Consider the following 26612-nt stretch of genomic DNA (forward strand, 5'->3'; position numbering starts at 1 on the left):
GTCCAGCTGAGGAGGGTCTGGCATGGCAGAGGGGACCTGCAGCCCCTAGAGAGGTCCTTTCCCAACCTCTACCCTGAGATCCATCTACATTAAGAGCCATTTTAGAAACACAGCAGAGAAGTTAGATTTGGAATGTCCTAGACAGGAGCTCAGGCTAACCCTTTTTATTTTATACAAGCAGAACTGTGATTTTTTTCAGCCACTATTCTGTGAGTGGTGAGATCACATACCCGGATGGTAAGCCCTGAGCTGAAATAGACTTAGGTGAGAGCAGGTTGGACTTGGGGCTGTTTGAATTTTGGTAGCCCTATATATTCAGGGCCTCGTGTCAGATTTACAGCTGCAGGAGAAGTCTGGGATGGTGGTATGGATTTGGGGAAATTATGAATTGCCTCAGGTCGCAGTTAGTGGTGCATCTGGGATTAGAGCACAGGTCTCTTGCTTCTTCCTGGCCTAATTTTTCTGCCACATCCTGCTGCTAAGGCATTACTTAACTAGTTCTTTCCCACTAGGAAACCTGATAATGAAGCACTGGAGCAGTGCTCATAGGTACTGCATAGAGCTGGATAATAATAGGAAAAAATACATCCAGAGGGTGGGTTGTTAAGGGCAAGAAGGAAGAGTGCCAGAATGGTGATTTGCAAAACGTTGTATTTGCTGTCTGACAACTGCCACAAGATCACTGTTAAAACTCGGGAAGGAAACCATCCGCCGTTTCTCCATCCTAATACAGATGGTCCCTGATTTAGGATGGTTCAACTTAAGATTTTTCGATTTTACAATGATGTGAAAGTGATACACATTCAGTAGAAGCCATACTTTGAGTACCTGTTCAGCCATTCTGTATTTCACTTTCAGTATTCAATAAATTACATCAGATAGTCAATGATTTATTATAAAATAGGGTTTGTGTTAGATGATTTTGCCCCACTATAGGCTAATGGAAATGTTATGAGCATGTTTAAGGTAGGCTAGGTGTATCAAATGCATTTTCAACTTAAGATATTTTCAACTTACAATGGGTTTATTGGGGTGTAACTCCATCATAAGTCAAGGAGCATTTCTACAGCTATTTTTATTTTAGTAAATTTCCTGTATTTATCAAGCAGTATGTGTACATAACGCATATATATTTTTATGCAGTTGGAATCACAGCTTACTTATTTTTTTAATAGTCTGTTTACCCAACATTATCATAAAAATTTTCCTTATTTCTATCTCATCTTCATAATTATCTTTTATAATGGCTGAACAGGATTCTGGAGTGTTGATGTGTCAAGGTTCTGTGTCCCTGTGGTTGGGAGGTTAGACTATTTCATCCACTCTCCCTTTCTCCAGTAGATTGTGCTGTAGAGAACTTCATTGCACATCCAGCCTACTGCTTCTGTTGAATTGCTGCCTTCAGAGGAGTATTTGCAGGAAGCAAAGAGTCTGGAGGCTGTAATCCAGTGGTGTAGTTTTGATTTTTATTTTTACTTTGTGTTATTACTGTTGTGTATAATACAAATACAAATATACAAAGAAAACAAAGGTATAGTTTGCAGCGGTCTCCAACCTTTTTGGCACCAAGGACTAGTTTCATGGAAGACAATTTTTCCACGGACCAGGAGTGGGGGATAGTTTCAGGATGATTCAGGTGCATATATTTATTGTGCAGTCAAACCTCTCTGCTAATGATAATCTGTATTTGCAGCCGCTCCCTAGCACTAACATCGCTACCTCAGATCACCAGGCATTAGGTTCTCAGAAGTAGCGCACAACCTAGATCCCTCACATGCGCAGTTTACAGTAGAGTTCACGCTCCTGTGAGAATCTAATGTCACTGCTGATCTGACAGGAAGCAGAGCTCAGGCGATGATGCGAGTGATGGGGAGCGGCTGTAAATACAGACGAAGCTTCGCTTGCCGCTGCTCACCTCCTGCTCTGCCGCCTGCTTCCTAACAGGCCGTGGACTGGTACCGGTCCTTGGCCCAGGGGTTGGGGACCACAGGTTTAATGGATTACTAGAAGACAGACACCCCTGTACCACTACCCAGCTCAGGAGAGAACCATGCCTACCAGCCTAGAGTGTGTTCTCGCCCAGAGAGCAACAACTACCCTGACTTTATTCCTTACTGTTTTCTAGTTTTGTCACCCAAGTGTGCATTTCTGGACATCACGGTTTAGGTTTGCCTTTAAACAAATCTCTTTTAAATCTCTTTTAATCTGTAGATATTCTCTCTTTCTCTTCTCCTTCCTATATTCTGTTTGTTGAAGAAAAAATCTGGATCGTTTGTCTTGAGGAATTTCTAGAATTTCTCACGGGCTGGATCTCACGGACAGAGAGGCGTAGGGAGCAAGGTCGTATCTTAGGCGAAGGGGTGTTCTTCACCAGGAGGTGTGTAACGGCTGGTTGTCTCCTGTTGTCAGCCTACCACTCTGCAGGGGTTGCAGAATGATGATACTGCACTTCTGTTATTCTTTCTTCATTCATTTCTTGGAATACTTCAATAATGAAAAACTCTACCCATCTACTACTATTTTTAATAGCTTTATTGAGATTCACATGTCTTACAATTCACCTATCCAGTGTGTATAATTCAGAGGCTTTTGGTATATTCATAGAGTTGTACATCTATTATTACCACAATCAATTTTTTTTTTTTTTGAGACAGAGTCTCGCTCTGTCATCCAGGCTAGAATGCAGTGGCATCATCGTAGCTCACTGCAACCTCAAATTCCTGGGCTCAAGTGATCCTCCCACCTCGGCCTACCAGAGTGCTAGGATTATAGGCATGAGCCACCATGCCCAGCCTACCACATTCAATATTAGAACATTTCATTGCCCCTCCTCCCCCGAAAAAAAACCCCTGCTCCCCATAGCTGTCATCCCCCAAACCTCCTAGCCCAAAGCAACCACTAATCTAATTTCTGTCTCTATAGATTTGCCTACTTTAGACATCTTTTATAATTGGATCACGAAATATTTTGGCTCTTTGTGACTGGCTTCTTTCACTTAGCATAATGTTTTCTAGACCCATCAGTATGGAAGCATCTATCAGTACTTCATTCCTTTTAATGGCCAAATAATATTCCATTGTATGGATAGACTGCATTTTGTTGATCCATTCATCAGTTGATGGATATTTGGGTTGTGTCTTTACCTTTTGAATAATATTATAAATAATACTACTATGAACAATTTGTGGGCAAGTTTTTGCATGAACTTACGTTTTCATTTCTCTTACGTTGGAGTGGAATTGCTGGGTCATGTGGTAATTCTATGTTGAACAATTTGCAGAACTGCCAGGCTGTTTTCCAAAGTAGCTGCACAATTTTACATTCCTATTAGCAGTATATGAGGGGTCCTGTTTCTCCCACGTTTGTTATTATCTGTCTTTTTTATTATAGCCATCCCAGTGGGTATGAAGTGGTAACTGATTATGGTTTTGATTTGCATTTCCCTAATTGACTAAAGTTGGGCACCTTTTCATGTACTTATTTATTGACCATTTGTATATCTTTGGAGAATTATATATGTCCTCTGCCCATTTTTTAGTTGGGTATTTGTCTTTTTCTTATTGAGTTGTAATCGTTCTTTATATATTCTAGATAAGAGTCCCTTCTCAGGTACGTGATTTGCAGAAATTTTCTCCCATCTGCGTTGTCTCTGCACTTTCTTGATGTCTTGATGTCCTTTGAAGCACAGACGTTTTGCATTTTGATGATGTCCAGTTTATTTTTTCTTTTGTTGCTGGTGTTTTGGGTGCCCTCTCTAGGAAACCATTGCCTAATCCAAAGTCATGAGGCTTTGAGCCTATGTTTTATTCTGAGAGTCTTATCGTTTTAGCTCTTACCTTTAGGTCTTTGATCCATTTTGAGTTAAGTTTTATATATGCTGCCATCCACTCTTCAGTTACCTAGTGCTACACATAAAGGCAGGGTCGATGCTGGATTCTTTCCCTTTATTTACCAGTTTTCATAATAAGGAGCTGGTTCCCTAGTCATCCTATGGAGAGTTGTTTATTTTCTTGGTCATTATGATGCTCAGATTTAAACATATTCATGTTTAGATCCATTGACAGTGATGTAGTTTTATCTGAGAATTATGCCTGTGTTTTGCCTGGGTGAGGATTAAGAAGCTTTTTCATTTGTCAAAGACTTCAGTCTTCTTGCAGTGGTTTCTTATTTGAGATCTTTTTTTGGTCCCCACAAGGAGAGATGGGGAAGGCAGGCACCCTGAGGCCCATTTCAGAGGGGAGAAATGGAGCCTAGGAGGAGTGATGTGTCCAGGGTCACACCTGCTGGTAAGTGGCAGCTGCAGGACTTAACCCCTTGTCTCCCTGACTCCTCCTTTGTGTTCTTGGCCTGTGTGTACCATACAGTCAGAACCCTGGAATGAACCCAGAATTTGGGTTTGGGTCCTGGCTCCATGGCCTGTGACCTCCAGCAGGTCTTTGGGTTTTTCTGGGCCTTGGTTACCTGCTCTGTGAAATGGGAAGGCTGGGAGAGCCAATCCCAAAGGACCAGCTTGCTTTCCCAAGGTTGCCTGCGTTGAGAAACAGCCCAGGTTTCGCCAGGCTGGAGTGAGGCCCTATCCTACCTTTCTTCAGGAGTGTCTGATAGTGGCGACACTTGTCATCGCTGTAGGCATTCCTCCAGAAAGTACTGTTTTTCTCAGGAAACACAAGTTTTAACAGGGCTATCTAGATTCTTAACTTGATACTGTTATGTGGCATTTGAATTTCTTTAATCATGAGTTTGTATTACACTTAAAACTAAATATTTAAAAATTTGTGTGTGGCGACAACGTATGTATATGCAGCTTACAGAGAGAAGTGCTTTTTTAAAAAATCTTTCTGTTGCTTATCCAGCTGTCTCAGTCTAAGTTTTCGTCTACCCAATTGTCTTCCAGAAACATGCCAAAGGCCAAGATTTATTTGATCAGATTGTGTACCACTTGGACCTCGTGGAAACAGATTACTTCGGCCTCCAGTTCCTTGACTCTGCCCAGGTCGCGGTATGTATTGCTTTGATTCGTTTCAGGATAGGTTGACTTTTCATGCTAACTGTAGATCCACAGTTGCTAGAAATGGGTAGAGAAAAACAGGAGTACAACTGTGATATTGTTCCAGTACTGGCATCGGGACAGTGGTTGTGGTGCCGGAGTGAAACGCATCACAATGCCTATAGGTGCCCCCACCCGAGGGGGCCAGTGACCGAGAGAGGTTGCTCCTGGATGCATTAGGGATGCATTATGGGTGCATTTCTAGAGTAGGTAGAAAGAAAAAGAAATATCATTGTGGAATTGCTTTTAATGGTGCTGCGTTTATTTTTAACTAGCAGAAGAGGCTGTGCCACCATCTTCTTGCAGAGCCTGGCTGGGTGGAGAGCGGCTGCTGTGAACACAGCTGAATCCCAGCCCGGCTGGTTGGGGGGGGGCGGCAGTCGGAGCAGGTCTTGGCATCACGCAGGAACCATCCTGCAGCTCTAGGAGCTGTGTTAGGTCAGCAAAGACTTACTTGCTTTGCCAGAGACAGAACCGCTCTCTGTGGAGAGGCTAGAAGCTCAGAGCCACTCTTTTTGAAAGTAGGAATGGCTTCATCATCCCCCTTCCCAAGGAAATCTAGTTTTGGGTTTCCAAGATAATTTATTCAGCAATCTAAAAATATTTATTGAATGCCTGTTGTGTACCGGGCCCTGTTCTAAGCATTGCGGAGAAAGCAGTGCACAGAGATGTATGATATGCCAGGTGGTAGGTAATACGAGTTAAGGAAGATAAAACGGAGGAAGGGGTAGACAGATGGAGGAAGAGGAGGTGCTATTTTAGACGGTGTATTAAATGCTCAGTTCCCCAATAAGGAGATGTTGGAGCGAGAGACTTGGAGCTCCCCATAATGGTTAAGCCTTTCTACCTGAAAGACACCTATCAGATACTTCCTGATAGTATCTGGAAGTTGTAAGGTGACATGTGACAGTTATAAGGTAAAGATGTACAAAACTGATGCTTGAGAATTACATCTGCTGGAGGATGTTAGTAAGATGCTGAGTCCTTAGGTGAGAGATCGGAATCTGGACGTAGGTGCATCCTGGATATGGTGCCTCCTGGGTGGACACTCCCACCGGGTGTCTCATGCAGATGTGTCCCCTCGACAACAGCAACTGCCTCTGCACCTTCAGGACTTCCTGTCCACCCACAGCAGATTCCCTCGCACCCTGACTGTGGCCTCCTGGAGTCGCCTGGGTTCCTTCTTCATTTCTCAGTGGGGGACTCTCACTCCGGCGCACTGGGCCCTGGGGTGGGGCAGACCAGCTTCTCCCTTTCTGCCTGCCTGTCCAGTTCCGCTTCCTGTGAAGTTGGGCCTCCCAGTGCCCTGCCCTCTGACCTCATGACTGTCCTTCACATCCCTCAAGGCCTCTGGTGTCTCAGTTTTTCCTTTCCCCCAGGCAACCTCAGGATTCAGGTGGCTGACCCTTCTAAATATTCTGGACACTGTTTCCTGTTGTCTAAGCTTCATTTGAGCTAACCTCCCACAGGTCCCCCTGTGTCCTGTTGCCACCCACCACTCCAGGATCCAGAGTTCTGCCGTTCCTTTTCCATGGCAACTTCCCTTGATTCCATCTTTCCAATCTCTCTCCATCTGGTCTTGGCCCGTAATGGTCTCTTTCCACTTTATCCTCCCCTCTCCCAGTGTCCTCCTGCCCTGGCCTTCCTCCGGGTCTGCTAAGGCTCAGCCATCTCTCCCGTATCCTCCCTTGGCCTTTGACTCTCCTGCCCCCATGACCTCCCCTCGACACACAGGCCCACCTGGTTCCTCTGCTGCTTCTCCCAGGCTGCCAAGCATCGCTGAGAGCCACGGGCTGTGCCTTCTGGCACCAGCACAGATGGCAGGTTTAGCAAAGTCCAAGTCCCCAAGCTGCTCTCTGAGCCTTGTTAGCCCCTGAGTGACTCTTGGGCACCCCACAGTTCCATTTCTGGATCTGAGCACAGACCTCTAGTCCCCATGGAGACTTTGTTCCAGCAGTTGCCTCACCTGCTGAGAAGACCGAGGTCATTGAGCCAAAACTCCTTGGGTTTTCTTCCCCTACACCTCGACAGTTTCTCTCTATCCATCACTGTGTTTTGTCTGAAGGGAAGGGAGTGTGCCCGGTTCTCCTGCATGTGCGTCCACAGTCCTGTTTCCATTGCTTCCCGAGTGCCAAACATAGTTCTCCCCTGTCCTCTGTATCCTCCACCTGTCCCCAGCATCCGACACTCTTCGGCCCTCCTCTTCCCTGAAACTCATCTTGATTTTCTACCTTCTCCTGTGTGTCTTAAAGCATGTGGTATTTTTGGCTTCAGAATATCTATGGCCCCAGACCAGGGGTCAGACCTGGACCCTGTTCCTGGCTCTGTCTCTGACTCATTTGGTAGGCTTTAGGTAGGCCACATTTTCTCCCCTGTCCTTGGCTTCCTCTTCTGTAAAGTGGGGTTCTTGGACCCATTCGCCAAGAGCTCTCCCAGTTCTAATGCTCAGTGATTCCGAGTCTAAAGGGGAGGCAGGTGTGTCTGCTGCAAATGTCTCCTCTATTAGAAAGGGGAGGGTAGCTATCTTTCTGCCATTGGAGCCAAGTGCCTGTTGCCTTGGTGGCATATCCTCATCCCCAGGTGACCCCTCTTTAGCCACTTGGATTCCCAGAAAGCTGAGGATGTGACTCCATTGCAAAAGACTTTGCCGTGAACGTCTGCTGACGTGGCTGGCAGACTTGCCCCTCTGCCAGCACCCCGTTGCTGTGCGGTGGGAGGGGTGTTCACAGCAGGGTCCAGGCGTCCTTCCCAGGCAGGACACCTGCAGATGCTCAGACTCTGCAGGTTCCAAAGCCTTTCCAGCACCTGCTCTATGAATGTGATAGACTTTTCTGCCATGCAAAAGCAGGCACAGGGTCCTCACCTGCCTTCTGCTCTAAGGATCCTAGAGACGTGCAGCAGCAGCTATCAGATCCCTTCTTGTCATCCCAGGCCTGGATTTCTGAGCTGGGCTCATTACAGGCTGGGTCTGGTGACCCCTGCACTTATCCTTGTGCCTTTGCTTGTGCCGTTTCTCCTTCTGGAATGCTGTTTTTCACCCTGTGTAAATTTCTTCAAGATCATCTCGGACAACCTCCCTTCCTAAGCCCTGTCCTGAACTCCCAGAGCGCTTTTTCCTCTTTGTAAACCTTTGAGTTTATTTTGTCTTCTGTGGCAGTTTGCTCATTTGGCCTGTGGTTCAATATGTGTTTATGTAAACAAAGAAACAAACAAAGCTTTTTGACTAGATCCTAAGACTTAGGACTTACTCTTCTTGGTGACTCTTCCGGACAAGACACACAACCTGGAACCTTCTTCCTTAGTTCCAGAAGGGCCCTTAGGAGAGGCATATGTCAAATCTTTCTAGATCTTTCACTGTTTTCTAGATGGTGAAATCCAAGCCTTTAGACCCTGGCAAGTCAGTTAGTGAGTAGCACAGCTTGGACTCAAACCCAGATTTTGCAGTTTCAGGTGTATGCGCTCTTTCTGATATACTGTACTTTTGAGTTTCAGTTTTCCTAGCTGTAGAGTGGAGGTAGTAACATCTGTTTCGTGGGGAAATTAAGGAGCTCAGTGCGTTAATGGAGGAGAGGGGTTTTTGGAATCTGGGGTATGGGTGTGTGTGGGTCTCCTTTTCCTAGCTGGGCAGTCTGAGGGGGAACCATAAGTCATCACAGCCCCCAAGGTGAGACTCTGAGAAGGTAAGGTTAGCTAGAACCTGCAAAGCCTGCATTGCCTTCAGGAGAAACCTTAGCAAATTTAAATAAGAGCCTTTTGGGAGAGTCTGCTGAGGTGGCTGCTGGGGGTCATTGATTTTCACAGGACCTGGGATTAGGTGTCACAAGGGGGTGTTACTAGGGAGAGTGGGCTAACAGATGGGACCTGGAGGGGATGGTTGACTTGGCTGTTGGCAGTAAGCCCCGTAGTTGAGCCTCCATCAAGGACTGGCATCCCCACTCGGCCCTTGACATGCAGATGAGAGGGCTGGCAGCGGCAGGGCGCTTGGCACAGCTGTCTGCATTGCAAAGAGCCAGGCCTGGTTTCCACAGTGCCCTGCCCAGCCCTGAAGCAACTGTCAAAGCCTATTGGCATCACCTATTTTTAGCACTTGGGGCTGGGACCTCCTGTTTTCCCTTTTCCATGTCAAAACAGGAAGGCCGCCCAGGGACCCACTCTGCAGATCGCACTCTGGTACAGCTCAAAGCAGAGGCTGGGAGTCTGTTTTTACACATCGAAGCTTTGTTTTGAGAGCCAGGGGCTCAGGCCTGCACTCTCCCACTGTCTCACTGTTTGGTCGTGATAACTGCTGTTACTGAGTTCCCAGTACAGAACTCTTGGTATAAAGTTGGCCATAAAGCAGACCCATGTTACAGATGATGAAAGTGAGGCTCAGAGACATTAGGAACTTTGTAAAGGTTAAAGTAAGGGACAGAGCTGGGATGCAGAACTTGGTCTTATTCCAGAGCACAGCACTGTCTGCCTTCCATTATGCACATGGTGCACACATGTATACACAGATGCACACATACACAGAAGGAAAGAGAATGTTCAGTCAATACCATGCAGCCAGCTTTGACTTGGAACTTAATGCCAAGCTCTATGGGTGCAGAAACGAGCTGGATGCCACCCCTGCCTGCCACGTTCTGGTGGGGGAGACAGACAAGTAGTGTCTTAGAATACAGTGTGTTCAGTCCTCTAACAGGATGTTTAGGCCGCTCTGTGAAGCTGGAGGAGGGATTGCTTAAGAATCGGTGATAAAATGAACAGGTACAAGAGGACAGGTGAACATTGGCGAGGGCCACAGAGGATGAGAGGAGTTTGCCAGGCAGAGGAGGGGCAGGGATTTGGGGCAGGGGTATAACAAGAGCCCCTCCTTCTCTCAGGGGCAGGTGTCCTACGGGGTAGATGTCCCTTTCCTAAGCCCCTTCCCAACATGAAAAAGGAGCTTTTTATGGTGGTTCATTTTGCAGGAAGGAATTCAAAAAAGATGATTGTGGCCTTTGTCTCAAGACCTGTCAGATGTTTTTCCTCTGGCCTGTGCAGCATGGCATCTGGCCAGATGAGGCGTAGGGCTGCGTGGTGTGGTTAGCACACAGGTGACGGTGCTGCTGGCAGGGCTCGGACGCTAAAGGGACTCTTGTGGCTCCCTTGGCTTTACTCTGCTGGTTGCTCAGAACGTCATCACAATTGCCACTTACACGGACACTGCTGGGTGCTCCTGCCATCTCCCATGTGGTTGTACGAGGAAAAGAGTGACTACGAGGTGTACCTGCAGGGCATGTGGGAGAGTGAAAAAGCTCAAAGTGGACTCTGTGTTACTATTGCAGCAAATCAAACAAAACCCCTTGCTTCCGTCCATTTGGTCGGGGACAGTTTCCACAGACACTCGGGTGATGCTTCGGACAGTGCGTTAGGGGATAGCTCGGTTCACAGGGACAGAAGCTGAGACTCAGGGTGGGGGCCTCGCTGCTCGTGGCCACACACCGGCTGAGTGGCAGAGCTGGGGCTTGAGCTCTGCTCTCCCGCCTCTTTGTACCGTAGCAGAAAGAAATATGCAAGCTGGGCTTGAGAAGTGCTGCCGACCTCCTGGCAGCCTGTCTCTGAACGCGGGGAGGCAGGGCCTGTATTTCCTGCCGTTGTGCACTTGTTGATGCTAAATGGGAAGCTGATGAAGAAAGGGGTCTCTGCAGTTGATGTAGATGATCCCAGCCTAAATGAGAGTTTATAGGGCTTCATCCTGGACAGAGAGGAGCGATCCCTCCCATTGGCAGGGCAGGCACTTGAAACTGGTTTGTGCTGTGGAAGCCTGGAGCACTGGCCGCTGACATCCTGTGTGGGTTTGAGTTCTGCCTCTGCCTTGAGTCAGGGCCACCCTCACCTGCTCTGAGCCTGTGTTGGGGTGGATGTGACAAGGTGAGCTCCAAAAGTGTCATTCCCTTCCTCCTCTTGGATACAGTTGTCTCCAGCTTCCTTCCAGCTCTCACTTAAACACAAGCTGGAGACCCTTCATAAGCCAAAGAAATCTGCAGGTAGCAGAAATCCTGTTATGAGCTCCATCACTCAGGCGTAGTGGTGAGGGCTCAGGGGATGTTCAGCAAAAGAGTTTTTAGACCCTCTTCAACCCCCGAGCTTCTCTTAGGCATTGTGGTTCCAATGTTCCCGTGTAGATTTCAGACAATTAAATTCTACAACCAGCCTTATTTCCAGAAGTGATGCACTATCAGAATGGTTGGGCTTTGCCAAGATCATCTCACACACATCTTGATTTATGGAAAGGGTTTTGCCAGATGGACTTGGATGAGAAATTCAGATCGGAAACCACTTTGCTAACGCCCATTAGAGTGTCTGAGTTAAATGTGCTGCCATTGAACTCAGACGTGCACCTGTCTGTTTCCAGTGACCGGTTTAATGGTCTGGTAAGAGGACTAGAGCCACTTGCCTTGGCCTTGCCGACAGGCGGCGTGACTATATTTAGCCAGGACACAGGTGAACATCTGAGATAGGTCCCACGGCTGCTGAATACAGTCCTCAAAGCTGAGCGTAGGATACAATTTACTAAATGCCACATTGGGCTTTCATCGCCCCAGTATTCGAGTCTCAGGGTGGTCTTGTGAGATAAAATGCGGGTGATCAGAGTCTGGGAAGCTCCTGCAGCTAAGAAGAAAGTCAGGTCATTTTGAGCTGGTTGGATACAAGATAGGTTTTTTGTCATCTCTTGTTTTAGGATTGTGACTGGGTTTCTTCCCACCTCTAATGCGGGCAAAGCAAAACCTGATCTGAACTCCAAGGGGTCAAGGAGCTTTTAAAATGATAGAGCCATTTCTGATTCCTGTCCCAGCTTAGCGAGCCCCAGACTTTTCTTAGGCCTCCACCCTGGCACGTCCTGCTTTGAGCAGGGCTCCAGGGCCGAGCAAGAAGGTTAGAGCCCGGCCTGCAGTGGCTGAGGGCACTCCTTTCGTAGTGTGGCCAGAGGACAAAGCAGTCTGCTGCCCCGCGGGAGCATCTGTGAGTTCACACCAGCCACAGGCGTCTGGCCATTTCACCTCTTGGACTGGCCGGTAAAACCTGAAATTGCTTGAGATTTTTACAGAGCTCAAACAGCAGTTTTCAGGAGTTGTGGATGTTTCAAGATCCCCGAGATCACCAGAGCCTCTTCCCGGGTAGGGGAGAAGGTGGAAAACTCCAGTACTGTGTATTTAACACTGGCACATTGGAAGCATTTATAAAGCCCTGATGCTTTTAGATTCCATGTAACGAGTCTTGGGTGGGACCTGGGTACTGACCTTTTAAAAGTTCACATGATTATAATTCACAGCCAGGGTTGAAAACCACAACCAAGGAAATCACACAAGTTGGACTTGGATTGAGATTAGAGTTTGACAGTAGAGGGAGAGGAAAGGGGCCTTAAACTTGTTCTACACAAAATAATGGTAAGGAGACTTGAGAAAGGAAAGAAAGGGGATGGGCTCCTTTACATAGGAGACTCTGGGGCTGATGAGACTATAAGGCTGGTTGTAAGGAGAACTTTCTTTGCTTGCTAATAGTGAATTCTTTTGAAAGTGAGAAGAACAGGTTTAGTCATAGCCATTAACATGATACTTAGCAGGAAAGTAAGTATTGTGCTTATATGAAGTCTATCTGTCTTCCTCCCAGGGGCCAAGGTTGGGGGGTTTTCAGATTGTTTGAGGGCAGTGCTGGCGTCTGAGTTTAATGAGGCAAACTCAAAATCAAAACTGCCTGACAGCCCAAAGCTGAATGAATATAGACATGACAGCCCAGCCCCTAGCCCATCCCCTGAAAATAATATTCTCATTAAAATGAAAAATTATGCAGAAACAGAAAAAGAAAGTAAACAGTATTCACAGCCCCGCCATCCAAAAAAATCCCTCTACAAATCCTTTTGGACATATCTTGATAGAAAATAATAATTTTCGAGAAATGAGAACCTACCTGATATTTTTTTCATCTAACATTGTGCTGTGGGTCTCTTGCCACATCAATAAATACAGGCCTACATCAGTTTTAAATAGTATTTCATTATAAGGATGATCCATCTTCTAATCCTTTGTTGATGGACATTTAGGTCATTTCCAATTCAAAGCCATTAGCAGTGAGATAAAGCATCCTGTGCGTGTGCCTTGCAGATACGCACCCTGCTGCAGTAATGTTACGTGGTTGCCTAGCCGGGAGGGGAGATGACAAAAGCCCACACTCTCCCATTGCGCTGCTCCTGGCTCATCGTATTATAACTCATCTGTTATTTACTTTTGTGCTTCCTTATCCCCCTCCTCCCACACAGTCATAATGGGCTGTTCGGTTAGGTGTGGAGTACACGGTGCTAACGTGGTCCTGCCCTTCCTCGTTATTAGAATGTGCAGAGTTTGATTGCTTCTAGAAGTCCATGGGCTGTCAGCAGAATAGCTAGTGAGAAGCCTGCTCTGGCTGTGTCCAGAAAGCCAGACAGCCCACTTGTCTTTGTAACAGGGAAGTTCCAGCATGCATTAAGTTTACAAAAAGTGATGGAAAAAGTCCCTATTTGCCTCATTTAAAAAAATAATTTATATTTAACATTTATGTATTTCTCGAGAATGTAACAAGAGCCTACTGGGCACCATACTTTTGTGCCTGGTACAAGAAACACAGACACAATTAAGTGCATACAGTTAAGGTCCCTGGTCTCCAGGGGTTCGTGTTTGCCCAGAGGAACTAATCGTATGATGTTCCTAAATGTAGTTTTCCCTGGAACTTTAGCTGCTGAGGTTCTTCCTGCCTACAGTATTAACTTTAACATTATAGAAAAACTTTTATATGAGGTAAATGGTTTGGAATCTCCTTAGACTAATAAGACTGAAGCGGTTCTTCTGGTTAAAACTAGAGAAAGTTAACATGCCCTGATTGACCAGAGCACAATGATATTAAGCAAGTATCTGCTCATCTTGCCATCTGCAATATGGGTCATTTTCTTGGCAAAAGACTAAAGTGGGCCATGAATTTTGGTTTTATAAATTTTAAGAGTTTAGAGTGACAACTGCATGAGCAATGTATGGTGAGAGATTCTTGGCATTATAGTTTGTCCTTTTTGCCAGATTAATGGAGACTTGGAATTATTGGAGAAGATTGACTGTAATTTGAGAAACTCAGAAGGAAAAAGCAGGTGTTGGTTCCACTGATGGGAAGGGGCTTTACAGATCAATTAGTTAATGGGTCTTAAGTTCTTTCTTTCAGGCACCTCCTTATAAAGCTTTCAGAAACTGGGAGCTCTCTCCCCACAAAGGTGCACTTACCTACATAAGCACAAAATTTTTTAAACGGTCCTGAGCAGTTTGCATATTCCCAGCCTTAGAACTCTTGATCTGGTCCAATCCCTGGTTTTTATGGGCAGAATTTACTAAAGTGTGTAGGGGAGGAAACGATGAGGGCTGTATAATCTCACTGATGAACGATTCCTAAAGAAATGTTTTTCTTTCCCTCAGCACTGGCTGGATCATTCCAAACCCATAAAAAAGCAGATGAAAAGTAAGTAGAATTTAGCCTCCTCATTTATTTCTTTTATCTGAGAGTAAATTCCTTTGCCAATGTTTTGGGGTGTTTTCATTAGAACTTGGAAGCATTTTAAAATAGATTCCATTTTAAGCAGATGATTTTTAATTTCTTAAGGCTGGCCAAAGGTTAGAGTTTAAAATTTGAATAAGAGATTTTAGTGGATATTGAAAAACCGACTGCGCTGTCATTTGAAATCAGACACCTCTGCCAACGAGAGCTGATTAATATACTATTCAGAAACATGACTTTACACCTATTATATTCCCTTTCTGATGAGTTATAAACCAGCCTCAGAAGGTGAGGGCTGTTTGATAGTCTGCTCCAGCTCTTCCAACTTACAGGTGTGGTAACCACATTTCTTTAATGCTATTTGTTCATGCTTGGGTAATTTTTTAAAATGTATATTCTCTTAAGAGTACTGTAAGGTATTTTTACTGTATTTTTAGATGACAGAATTTAGATGACAAAATTGCAGTTTATGCAGCACTTTCCTTTAGCCCACGTTGTATTTTGTAAAAAGTAGGTATCCAATTTGGAGTATTGAGGCATTGAGGGGTGAAAGTATAACGTCAGCTCTTGGTAATTTCATCTAGATCATTAGGGTTTTCCTCCAGAATGAGGTTACTAGCTAAACCATCTTAGTCAACACAGAAGTCCAGCTCTGTTTTCCAAACTAGGATTGAAAAGAACTTACTACCTTTGCATGCCTAGTTGCACCCTCCCAATGTAGAGGGAAAGAAATGTGTTATAGATTTAATGTGTTTTTCCTTTTGTCCATTCTGTGATCTTCAAAATTGGGGGAAAAACATCTTCAACCTGCCATCTCCACATGTTTAGTTGGACCTGCTTATGCTTTGCACTTTCGAGTTAAATATTATTCTTCAGAACCGAACAATCTTCGTGAAGAGTTTACAAGGTAGGACATAATGCAGAACAAGATTCCCGCCCAGTACTACTTGCCTTTTGTGTGATTTCTGGACCTTCTAAATTGTGGCTTTGCCTCTCCTTCTGCCTGTTGTCTTTATATTTCTTTTTTTTTTTTTTTTTTGAGACAGAGTGTCACTTTGTTGCCCTGGCTAGATGTTGTCTTTATATTTCTAAGCAGGAATTATTAGCACTTTCCCTCTGCTTCTGTATTCTGTTGAACATCCACAACTTTGCTTAATTTGACATTTTTCTTAGTGAATAGAAATTAGGAGATTTATTTTCTTGTCACACTTCTATTTTCTTGGACCTTGGGTAAATTGGTTGGTTGTTCTATGTTGTTTTATTTTTGTCTCAGCTACAAAAGGGAAGACAGATACTGGGAGAGTGTTTCTCAGTCCAAAATTGCCATCTTTTTTTTTTTTTTTTTCCCTTTTACCAAGGGTGATTTGAGCCATCTTATTTTTTTAAGGGATTGCAAAATTGTTATGATATAAGGAACCCTCTCTTTTAAAAAACTTCACTAATTAGAACAAAGTTGTTAGAATCTCTGATTTTTTTTATGTTGTGTCTGCCTGTGTCTTATCTCTTGGACTTCAGAAACAGGGTAGAAAAAAAGAGAACTTCAGTGACATTTTAAGTGTGGAGTTTCTCTCCAGCCGCCCTTCCATCAGTGAAATTCTCTACTCAGCCTTTTCCTGCTTTTGATGTCCCCAGGGCTTCCTTGGCATTGATTATGGGATGGATTTCACTAGGGACATATGGGTTGCTGGGTGGTCCATGGTGGTGGCCGCTAGCTTGGAGATGACCACCTAGGGAATGCTTTAAAGACTGACTGGTTATCACCATTCCCCTACAGGAAGGGCCAACTGGGTTTCTATAGTTAGGTTTTTAATTGGGAGTTCTGGCCATGTCAACACTGTGTCCCCCTTGATACGACTATACAGATAGTTTCCTTAATTTCATAAGTGAAGTTCAGAAGAGGCAAGCCCCTTTTAGGAACCAGGAACATTCTGGAATGTACTAGAACCTTTAGTGCACCCCCCCCCATTTCTCATGAACAATAATTCTAGTGTTCCTCTTCAGAGTCCTTTATGAAACTAGTTGTCATCAAAGCCAGTGGTTTTTCACCTGGGTTGCACGAATCAGAAACACCCGGGAAGCTTTTGAACAAATCAGATTCCTGGGAGTCAGTCTTGCATGTGAGAGTCTGACTGTGTAGGGATGGAGTAGAGCACGGGCAGCTTTGGTTTTTACAAAGCACCGTAAGTGGTTCCAATGCCCACATGCTCCTGGTTGAAACAACAACAACAACAACAAAAACCCACTCTTGTTTAAGCCAAGACATTTATTTTTTATCTAAGTAAACCCCACTGGTGTTATTTGCTGCCTCTTCCCATTTTTTGTTCCCCTGTAACTGGTTGCAGTCCGATTCCAGGATTTTCCTTGTTTTGTGTGTATGTGTGCGTGTGCATGTGCCTATTTTGTTTTTTAAAAGACAGCGTCTGCAGCTAAACTGCATCAGGAAAAAAAGCCTCAAGCAGTTGCTGACTACAGTCAGCTGCAAACTTTTTGTTACAATCAGCTGCAGCCAATCTAGAGTGGGCTGGTGGCACTGGCTGAGAGCCAAACCCAGTGGCTCCCCTGATGCCTGTCTCGGTGGACGTGTTGCATGCTTGTGTGCTGCACTCTGTGTGTTGTGTTCGGCTCTCTTCTCGAGCACCGAGGGGTTGTGGAGGCCGTCACTGGATCATACAGTGTTCCATGTTCCATGCTCCAAGTATCTTGCAAATTCCCCACACGCACCTGCCTTCCTAGCTAGGTTCTGGGGTGCCTTCCTGGAAACCCAAGAGGAGATGCTTCCACCAAAGTTCTCATTTGGTTTGGACTCCCTTTTTACAATGCACAATTCCATGCTGTGGGTGGGGTGGGATTTGTGCCGGGAAGTTGGGGATTGGAAGTGGCTGGGAAGGAGTTGCCTTCTGTTGACTTTTGTATATGTTTGTCAGGTACCTGTTTGTTTTACAACTCAGGCATGACATTCTTTCTGGAAAGTAAGTATGTTTTTGTTCTAACTCTTAACCCGGGATAGATCATAGTATATTTCAAAATAATTCACTGTTTTAACTCTTTTACCCTTGTTCCCTTTTCAAAATTCAAAAAAAAGTGCACCAGGCATTGTAAAGTGAGTCTAATACTTGTATCACTGTCATTATCATCCTATTTTAAATGATTACTATATGGCTTGAAGCATTTCCAAGAGCATTTAATATCTTAAGTGATGTGTATTTGGGAATAACTCTCTCCCTGATCACATCACTGTCCCATTCATAATGGCTTTTGTTGTATTTGCAAGCAAGATACATTATTAGTATGTATACACTTACAAGTATTTGCACAGTCAAAAAGTCTCATTCATCACCATCTGCATTTAAGTAATGTACAGAGATTGTGTTCTGATTCCGATAGAGGTTTAGACATCTCATCTCACTTCCTTCTCTCCCCCTTAAAAATGGTTTTTAAATACGAGGCCTCTGGCTACACACAATGCTTGTTGAGCACGAGAGACATTGGCACTGAAGTGGTTGATTTCGCATGCAATATTAATTTATTTTAAAGAAAGGAGATTTCAACAGTCATAGCTTTTATAATTGTGTCATTTTTCAGCATATGTATTGAATTTCCTATTACGTGAAAAACTAAGGCTGTATTAAGTCTAAAAAGCAACTCCTGATGTTGACAAGAATACATTCTGATTTTGAATATAATCTGAAGGAAATTTAAAATGTAATTTCCGAATTTGCAAACTCTCAATAGAATCTGTGCTATAAAAATCTCCGTGGAACGTACTCCATAGAACAAGAAGATTGTACAGTGTATACATTTGCCTTATTCAGCCATGCAATACAGATCTTTGGTTGGTGTGTGTATTATGAGTGTGTGTATTTTTTTTTAATATGTTTCTCTTTCTTTCTCTCTCTCTTTCCATACTGTGCTCCTCATACTAAAGGCCTTGTAACTCTAGAAATTGTCTTCAGTTTGGAAAAATATTAATGGCAACACCTTGCATTTGTACAGTACTTTGCAGTTTACCTGCACTTCAGCCTGATTTACTGTACTTCAAAGCAGAATGACGTTCTAGTGTCAGCAGTGCCTCCTACCCATGTGGGATGACCTTGGGCATGACCCTTCAACATGCAGTTCCTCATCTGTAAAATGGGAGAGTGGGGGCGAGGGGGGCTGGCAACACGCATCCTAGGAGTTTGCAAACTCGATGCATTGGCCAAAAGGGATAATATATGTGAAAAGGCTTTGAAAACTATGAAGTGCTATACCAATGGATGTCATTATTATTTTTCTAGCTAAATTTGAAATATTAAGTATGAATGAGATCACAGGGTTTGCAGTAGTACTCTTCTATGGCTTTGCCTCCGGTTATACTTATTAGAATTCTGAGTGTATCCAGCTGTCCTGGCAGCATTAGATATGGTGTCTGTGTTTATTTTTAACACTATGACCTTGTGTTTTAAGAAAGATTGAAGACAGCTTTAAAAGATGCATGTACTATATCAAGATAAAATAAATTTAAAATTAGTTTATAAATAATAAGGCAGAGGGATGATTTTCATTCTGTTTTCTAAACTTCTCTATTCTTACCAAATTCAGTAAAATTGCCTACATGGTTGATAGAAACTATACCTAGACTGAGTTATTTTGCTATATGATGAGAAGTGACTTTGGGAAATTTGTAGTGTTAGTGAGCTTGTTTGCATTCCTTAATGTAGACAGCAAAAATCACTATCTAAATATCACTGCCTTTTGAAAAATGATTTTAATGACATTTTGTATGGTTATAAGTACTTAAGTTCCTATTTAGAATTAATTTTTTTTCTTTTTTTTCAAGACTGAAATGCCCCTATGAAACAGCGGTGGAGTTAGCTGCTCTCTGTCTACAAGGTACGTTAATCTTTAGTAGTAATTAGCATTTTAATGTTACTGCTTTTCTTTTCAACAAACGAGTGTCTCCTGTGCACCAGGCCCAGTGTTCACTTTAGGGCTATTAATGAATATGACACAGTCTCTGTCCCCAAGTAGCTTGCAGTCCAGTGAGGAAGGTAGACATAGAATACAGTGTGGTTCCCTGGGGAACAGAGATGTGCAGGAGGCTTGGGAGGGGAAGGCCTGTGTGGGGATGACGAGAGGACAGTGAATCAAAGAACCAGGGCGCAAAACCAAAGTGCGGAGAGGTAGGAGCAATTGAGTGGTGTTGCAGGGTGAAGTTCAAGAAGATGGATGGGTGGATGACCCCGGACCCCACTTAAAGATCATGAATATCATGTGGTCAGCAATGCCGCGTTGGAAGGCTGTCAAGACGGAGGCAGGCCTGGCCAGATGTGTGCTTTAGAAAGGCCAGGCTGGTTTATGGGGAGAAGGGATTGGAACAGGACCCAGACTGGGGCTTGTGAGCACAGTGAGGAGGTGCTGCGATAATAGAGGGACAGGGAAACTGATTAGGGTGGGGACTGTCCTTAACACTCCCCCGCACCCCTGCCACCAAGAAACAGCATTGGCAGCGCAGGGAGAAGGACTTGGTGATGAGGTTTGGGTGTTGGGAGAGGAGAGGAGTCCGAGATGACTCACAGGCTGCTTCCGAGGGTGGGTGCTGGCAGTGGTGAGTGGTTAGAAGAGTTGGGCTCCTGCGGAGGAGACAGTCTGCGTGGGGCCTCTTGGCTGAGAGGTGTCAGAAGCTCCAGCAGGTTCTTGGGTATCTGATTCTGGCTAGTTCAGGGAGGTCAGGCTAAAAACATTGATGGGGGGATCGTTAGCATGTGGGTGGGAACTGCATGGTAAGAGGTTTGCCTGCACGATCGTCAACATTGGCTGTTTATCCATGTGATGCCCTGGTGGATTGTAGTTGAAAATGCATAGAAAACACTAGCTAAAGCCTCTAGCATTAATTATGAGAATACTAATGTGTGACTGCACATCCGGATGTCATTGATACATGAGGTAGACATAAGCTGTGCACTCGTTTACCAGTGTGTACATCAGTTTCTGTTGGATTATGAATTATGATGTTGGATTGTGAATTATTCATTCACAACTAGTAATTATTTATAAACACCATAAGATTCGGCTTCCCACTTTTGTGTTTTACCAATTTTTGAAAGTTGATCTGAAAAGTGTCTTCAAATTATAGAATTAGTACACACTTGCTACAGACTATCAAGACAAGAGCACAACAACCTGGCAAGTAGAAGGAAGGAAGGAACCCACTGTCCTGCCACCCACAGACAACCAGAGTTTCAACCTAGGAGTTTTGAGTGGATTTTTAAAAATGTAATACTGAGTAGAGTCATAAGCTAATTTTTATATTATATTTTTACTTGGTGTTTGTAGTATATGTGTTTTGTTGTATTTGCACTCATAAAGATGGTTTTATGCCTGTAATCCTAGCACTCTGGGAGGCCGAGGCAGGAGGATCACTCGAGGTCAGGAATTTGAGACCAGCCTGAGCAAGAGCAAGACCCCGTCTCTACTAAAAATAGAAAGAAATGATTTGGACAGCTAATATATATATATATATATATATATATATATATATATATATAAAAATTAGCTAGGCATGGTGGCACTTGCCTGTAGTCCCAACTACTTGGGAGACTGAGGCAGTAGAATTGCTTAAACCCAGGAGTTTGAGGTTGCTGTGAGCTAGGCTGACACTGTGGCACTCTAGCCAGGGCATCAGAGTGAGACTCTGTCTCAAAAAAAAAAAAAAAAAAAAAAAAAAAAGATGGTTTTTAATGGCTGCAGGATACTCCCATTACCCCATGCTTTCATTTCTCAGTCACCTTTAAATTCTTATTATCTAATGGGGCTTGGCGTATAGTAGCTGCTCAGTAAGTGCAGAGTGAATTGAATGAATGAAGTTGGAGAGATCCCCAAGGACTTGGATTAAAGGGGGAGCCTCCCGTGTGGTCTGAAGCCACTGGCAGTGGAGGTGACAATAATGTCATCTGTAGCCATCTGTGCCAAATATAATGCCCAGTGCTTCATAGCCATGTTTCTCTGGTAGGACAGTCCTATGGTAAGTGCCATAGGACATGCGTGGCTTGGGGAACAATGGCGGAGGCCTCTCTACCCTGGCCAGGTACAGAGTTCACCAACTCAGCAGGTAGCCTTCATCCACCCTGGAGTTCCTCAGCTGCCAGAGGTCACACCCTCAGGCTTGGTGGCCCAGCAGGAGGTGTCACAGTATAGTTAGATGAGAGCATCCATGTCAGACCTGGGGCCGTTAATCCACTGGAAAGTTTTCCTCCTGAGGCCACCCGTGGGCACAATATTGCGAGCTTGTGTGTTGTCCTAAGTGATGAGAAGATGAAGCACACAGATCACCATCCCAATCCCTGTGTGGTGCCCCAAGTCCAGCTCTGGTAGAACCAGAACCTTGCCCCAGAGCCGAGGCAGACAAGAATAAAGCCAGCCATCCCAGAGCCTTTCTTGGAGAAATTATCCACAGCATCAGTGTCATTTAAGATGCAATTGTTATGTCAAATAGAAATAAAAAGGCTTAGAAAACAGACACACAGGGGGAAGCTCCTGTGACACTGTCACTTTGTGCCTCCTCCCCATCCTATCCGCCAAGTGCTTCAGCCTGCTTTCCCTTCAGCCACGTCCAAGCCAGCTTGCCCCAGACGCTAAGGATCACTAGAGTGTCTGCAGGTTTAAGTAGAGTGAAGGGTGTGTCTCTCTTGTCTGAGCCTTGCAGACATGTCTTGCTGTGGTTGTCCTTGGATTAATGGTGCCTCCCGAGTGGTGATACAGTGGCCCTGCAGGGATGCTGTACTCTTTGGGGAGCTAAATTTGCAGTAGATTTGAAAATCCAGGTAAAAGAAAAAAAGGAAAAGGGAGGATGATGAATAGGAAGGTCATTTATTACATGCCTGTGGTCTTGTTTCCTGCTTTTAACAATGCCCATTTTACAGATAAGGCACCAGAGATGTTAAGTGACTTGCCCAAGGCCACACAGATAGCATATAGTAGAGCTGGGATTCCAACCCTTCTGTGTCTGAGCTGTTTCCACACCTCCCACAGCCTCCCTGGAGCTGGGGCCTGGCTGCAGAGGGTGCAGCCTGAGTGGTGTGTCAAGTTTTTCCAGCAGATTCCTGGAAGGCAGGCATGCTACCTCAGAATGGGTGTACCAGGCATCATTCAGGCCTGTTTAAGTCCAATAATGGTGAGATGGGACGCCAGCGCCCTTGCCCAGTCTGAACACACTGGGGAAGCTTGTCATTGTCTGTCCTTCCTCCAGTGCTTGGTCAGTTGCTGAGATTTGCTGTGTTAGGCACAGTTAAGCCTGTCTTGTCCAGAAACACTGCTTCATGCAGGATTCTGTTGTCTCACTTTGGCCCCTGGGTGCAGGGGAAGGGTGGATCATATCCAGGGAATCTCTTCCCAGACCAGACTGCCCTTCTGGCCTTGCCAGGTCCCTACTTCAGAGTGACCTCTTGGACAGAGGTCAGTGGTGGCCTCTGACCTTGGGAGCCCAGCCCCCGTCTTTTCTGAGCAAGTGTTATTTCCAGAACAGAGTCTGCGTTTGTGCCTTTGTGCAAGGTACCATGCCTCTGTACGCCCTGCCCCAGACCACCTGGCCTTGGTCTGGGGGCTACAGTCCAATTCAGAGTTGCAGGTGTAGGCTAGGGGCTGCCACCAGATGAGACATTCTCCAGGTCCCCACTCTGTGTCTGACATTATCTTGTACAGTTCTCCCGCTGTCCCTCTGAGTTTGCTGTTACTGCTTCCTCCACGTAGACAGGGATGTTTTATCTACTCCTGCAAGCCAGCTGGAGTTCCTCTCCTGAAAATGGGCTGTGGGACTGGAATAGATAGAAGCCCCTGCCAGGCCCAGCATGGCCCTCATGGGGTGGCGAAAAGGGGTGCTGGGTGCATAGCAAGTGGCTGTCACTGGAGGTGCCCAGGCGGTCCTGCCTTGGTCAGTTGGTGGGGTTTGATGTGCGAGGCAGAGATTATCACAGTGTGTTTCCCAGAGCATCACCACCTGGGAACTTGTTAGAACTGCACTTTTTCAGGCCTCATTCCAGACCTACGGAATCAGAGACTCTGGGGGTGGGGCCCAGACGCATGTTTTAAGGAGCCCACCGGGTGGTTTGAATGCACGCTGAAGTGCAAAACCACTGTTGTAGATCGGTGCTTTCCTGACAAACCTGCCTGCCAATCACCTGGGCATCTTGTTAAACGACAGGTCTTGCTCGAGTAGGTCTGGGGCGGGGCCTGAGATTCTGTGTGTCGAGCGAGCTCCCAGGGGCTGTCCGTGCTGTTGGTCTGTGGTGTAGCCTGGTATGAGACGCATCTATGGAGGTTCCTGTTCATTCTGGAGTCTGCCTCCTGAGCTGCAGGGTGGGCATGGGGAGAATGGGTTTTCTCGTCCGTGCCCTGAAGGGAGGTGCCCCGTGTCCTCTGGCCCTCCATTCTCTGGGGGACTTGGCTAGAGCAAGGGCCACGTGGTGCCATTTGGGCTTTTTGCTGGAGTTGCTCACGCATGTGGCTGCTGCACAACCGTCTCCCTCCCAGGCTCTGCCGCAGTTGCTCCCGCAGCCCTCACCCCTCCTCCCTGACTCCCTTCCTCTCTCCCCCCTCCTCCCTCCCTCCTTCCATATTTCCCCCCTGGGTTCTGCATGTACAGAATTCTTGATCCATCCTCTCCAGCACTGCGGCCCCTGAAGTGCTGCTCTGACCTACCCTTAACGAGAGCCTTGTTAAATGGATGTTTCTAGGCAGGTCCTCATTCCCTGCAATTGCCTTTTATTGCAAATTCAGGGTTCTACCACTTCATGGGGGAAAATGTAATTGGGGCCTCCCTGGGTGGGAGAAACAGTGGGGAGAAAGATAGTAATAACTAAGGACGATGGTGTATCACCTGAAGGGGAGGGCATTAGAATGCTTCTTGGGGATTTCGAGTATATATATGGCTATCAAATGGCAAATCCTCCTGGAAGGAGAGAGAGAGACATTAGGGGGTACCTGTGTTTTATAATCATGCAAAATGCCTTTGGACCTGGTTGCAGCAATAACTGAAAGCATTCAATGTCTCCTGTTTTCCTCCCTTTTATGAAACTTGCAGCAGAGCTTGGGGAGTGCGAGCTTCCAGAACACACACCAGAGCTTGTGTCTGAGTTTCGGTTCATTCCAAATCAGACAGAAGCAATGGAATTTGATATCTTCCAGAGATGGAAAGAGTGCAGGTACCTTGATGCTACTGTCTAGCATTGTGATATATTTACTTATTTTGTGATATATAAGCATTTGTCAGACTCCTTTACCCACCAGTAGAATTGCTCTATTGGTGACTGTAAAACTGCAGCTCCAACTCTTAACTTCTTTCCTCTGCTTCCGTCTTATTCCTCCAAAGGCCCACATGTCATCTCTCTTTTGAGAGGCGTGCAACAAGAACCAAACCATACTCCTTTTGTGTCTCTGAAATACAGAGCCTGGTTCTGATTTGCTTGTCATGGCCAGGGGTGTCACGGCCATCCCGTCCACACGCCAGGTGTGGATATGGAGGAGATGCTGCCCCAACATACTCCCACACACCTGTGTCTCTGATGACTCCAGGGCCTGAACCTTCTGGAGCAAACATTTTAGAAATACACTGCATTGTATAGTAACACACACTTTTGAGACCACGTGTTGTTACATTTCAGGAAATTTGGTTATCACGCCCAAGTCCAGCTCAGTCGTCTATCCCTTTGGTTTTTCCCTCCATTCCCCTTGCAGTCGCCACTTTTGTGCTTGGACTGCTACCTCTGTCTCTTAGTGATTTCCCAGATGTTAACCTTTCCCTGCTCCCATCTCCTCTTCCCAAAACAATGCCTGTTGCAAGTCACTCTTGAACTCTGGAAATTAGCATGGCTTCCTTGTCCCTTAGTCATTCTGAAAAGCTCCTACGAATTTTTTAATGAAAGATGGCATTCTTGCATTCTCACTGTGTAACACTGTAACAACACAGAAGTGTGTGGCTGTAGTCGCCCTGCCCCACCCTACTCACACAAATACACACCCACTCTCCTCCCTGCAGGAAGCCATTGTTGGCGGTCTGTTGTGTATTCTTCAAGCCTCTTCCCTTTGCATTCACATATACATATCGACACGAAACAATATCGTCTTGTTTCCTTAAATGATCATAAATACTGTTCTGTGATCTTTCTATTCTATTAACAGTATTATTGGAGATCTTTGTATATTACTATAATCCAACATCCCTCATTGTTTTAATTGCTATATAAAGTTCCGTAGCGTGGCCGTACCCTTCAGAATCCTGTGGGTGTACCGAGTCGCAGTTTACATGTATTTCCATTGATTTTTCTAAGGGGAAAGAGCCCTGCCCAGGCGGAACTCTCCTATCTGAATAAAGCGAAGTGGCTGGAAATGTATGGGGTAGACATGCACGTTGTCAGGGTAAGAACTGTGTGCGTTTTTAAGTAATTCGGTTTTGCTGTTACTGCAAGATGTATAAACAGTATACAAACAAAGTAACTTGTGAGGAAACTGTTTTTGCTTTCTGCTCTGTGACGACCTGTTAGAACCCTCTACCGACTGTCACTTCGTTTGTTTGTAGGGAAGAGATGGCTGTGAATATTCTCTGGGACTGACGCCGACAGGCATATTAATCTTTGAAGGAGCTAACAAAATAGGCTTATTCTTTTGGTAATTTAGTTTTGTCTAATATTAAAAATGTCTTTTCCTACTTTGTGGTGGAATTCTATGTGGTGGATGATTATTGAGGGGTATCTGCAACACCCAGAGTCGTTGTACAAGCGCACCGTGCTGTTGTGGTTGTGGGGGTGTGGCAGTTGCACTGGCACTTCTGGATAATCACGTGTGAATGAATGATTTCTTTTGAGTCGATCTAAGCTTAAAAAGTAGAAAGGAAACTGCTGTTTGATGTGTAGATCGTTTTATTGCAGGCTGTGCTTTTAAAATGCTTTCTCTCTGACCAGGCCTAAAATTACCAAAATGGATTTTAAAAAGAGCAAACTGACACTCGTGGTGGTTGAGGACGATGATCAGGTAGGCCTTGCTCCCGTGTTCCCCCCGGCTG

The 26612-nt window shown here is 45.2% G+C and overlaps 1 protein-coding gene across 3 annotated transcripts in view; it reads left to right on the forward strand.

The window, feature by feature from the left end:
- The window catches only part of EPB41L4B (erythrocyte membrane protein band 4.1 like 4B), a 131870-nt gene that overhangs the window by 29486 nt on the left and 75772 nt on the right, over positions 1–26612 (forward strand). For all 3 annotated transcript variants that reach the window (XM_045562540.1, XM_045562539.1, XM_045562541.1), the window contains exons 2-10: positions 4895–4999; positions 14500–14542; positions 15407–15485; positions 17503–17547; positions 19398–19450; positions 24636–24756; positions 25882–25969; positions 26130–26218; positions 26512–26581. In XM_045562540.1, the coding sequence (XP_045418496.1) occupies positions 4895–4999; positions 14500–14542; positions 15407–15485; positions 17503–17547; positions 19398–19450; positions 24636–24756; positions 25882–25969; positions 26130–26218; positions 26512–26581 (693 nt within the window). The remainder of the gene's footprint in view (positions 1–4894; positions 5000–14499; positions 14543–15406; positions 15486–17502; positions 17548–19397; positions 19451–24635; positions 24757–25881; positions 25970–26129; positions 26219–26511; positions 26582–26612) is intronic.

Source organism: Lemur catta, chromosome 10 (genome assembly GCF_020740605.2).
Source record: "Lemur catta isolate mLemCat1 chromosome 10, mLemCat1.pri, whole genome shotgun sequence".
NCBI classification, from domain to species: Eukaryota; Metazoa; Chordata; class Mammalia; order Primates; family Lemuridae; genus Lemur; species Lemur catta.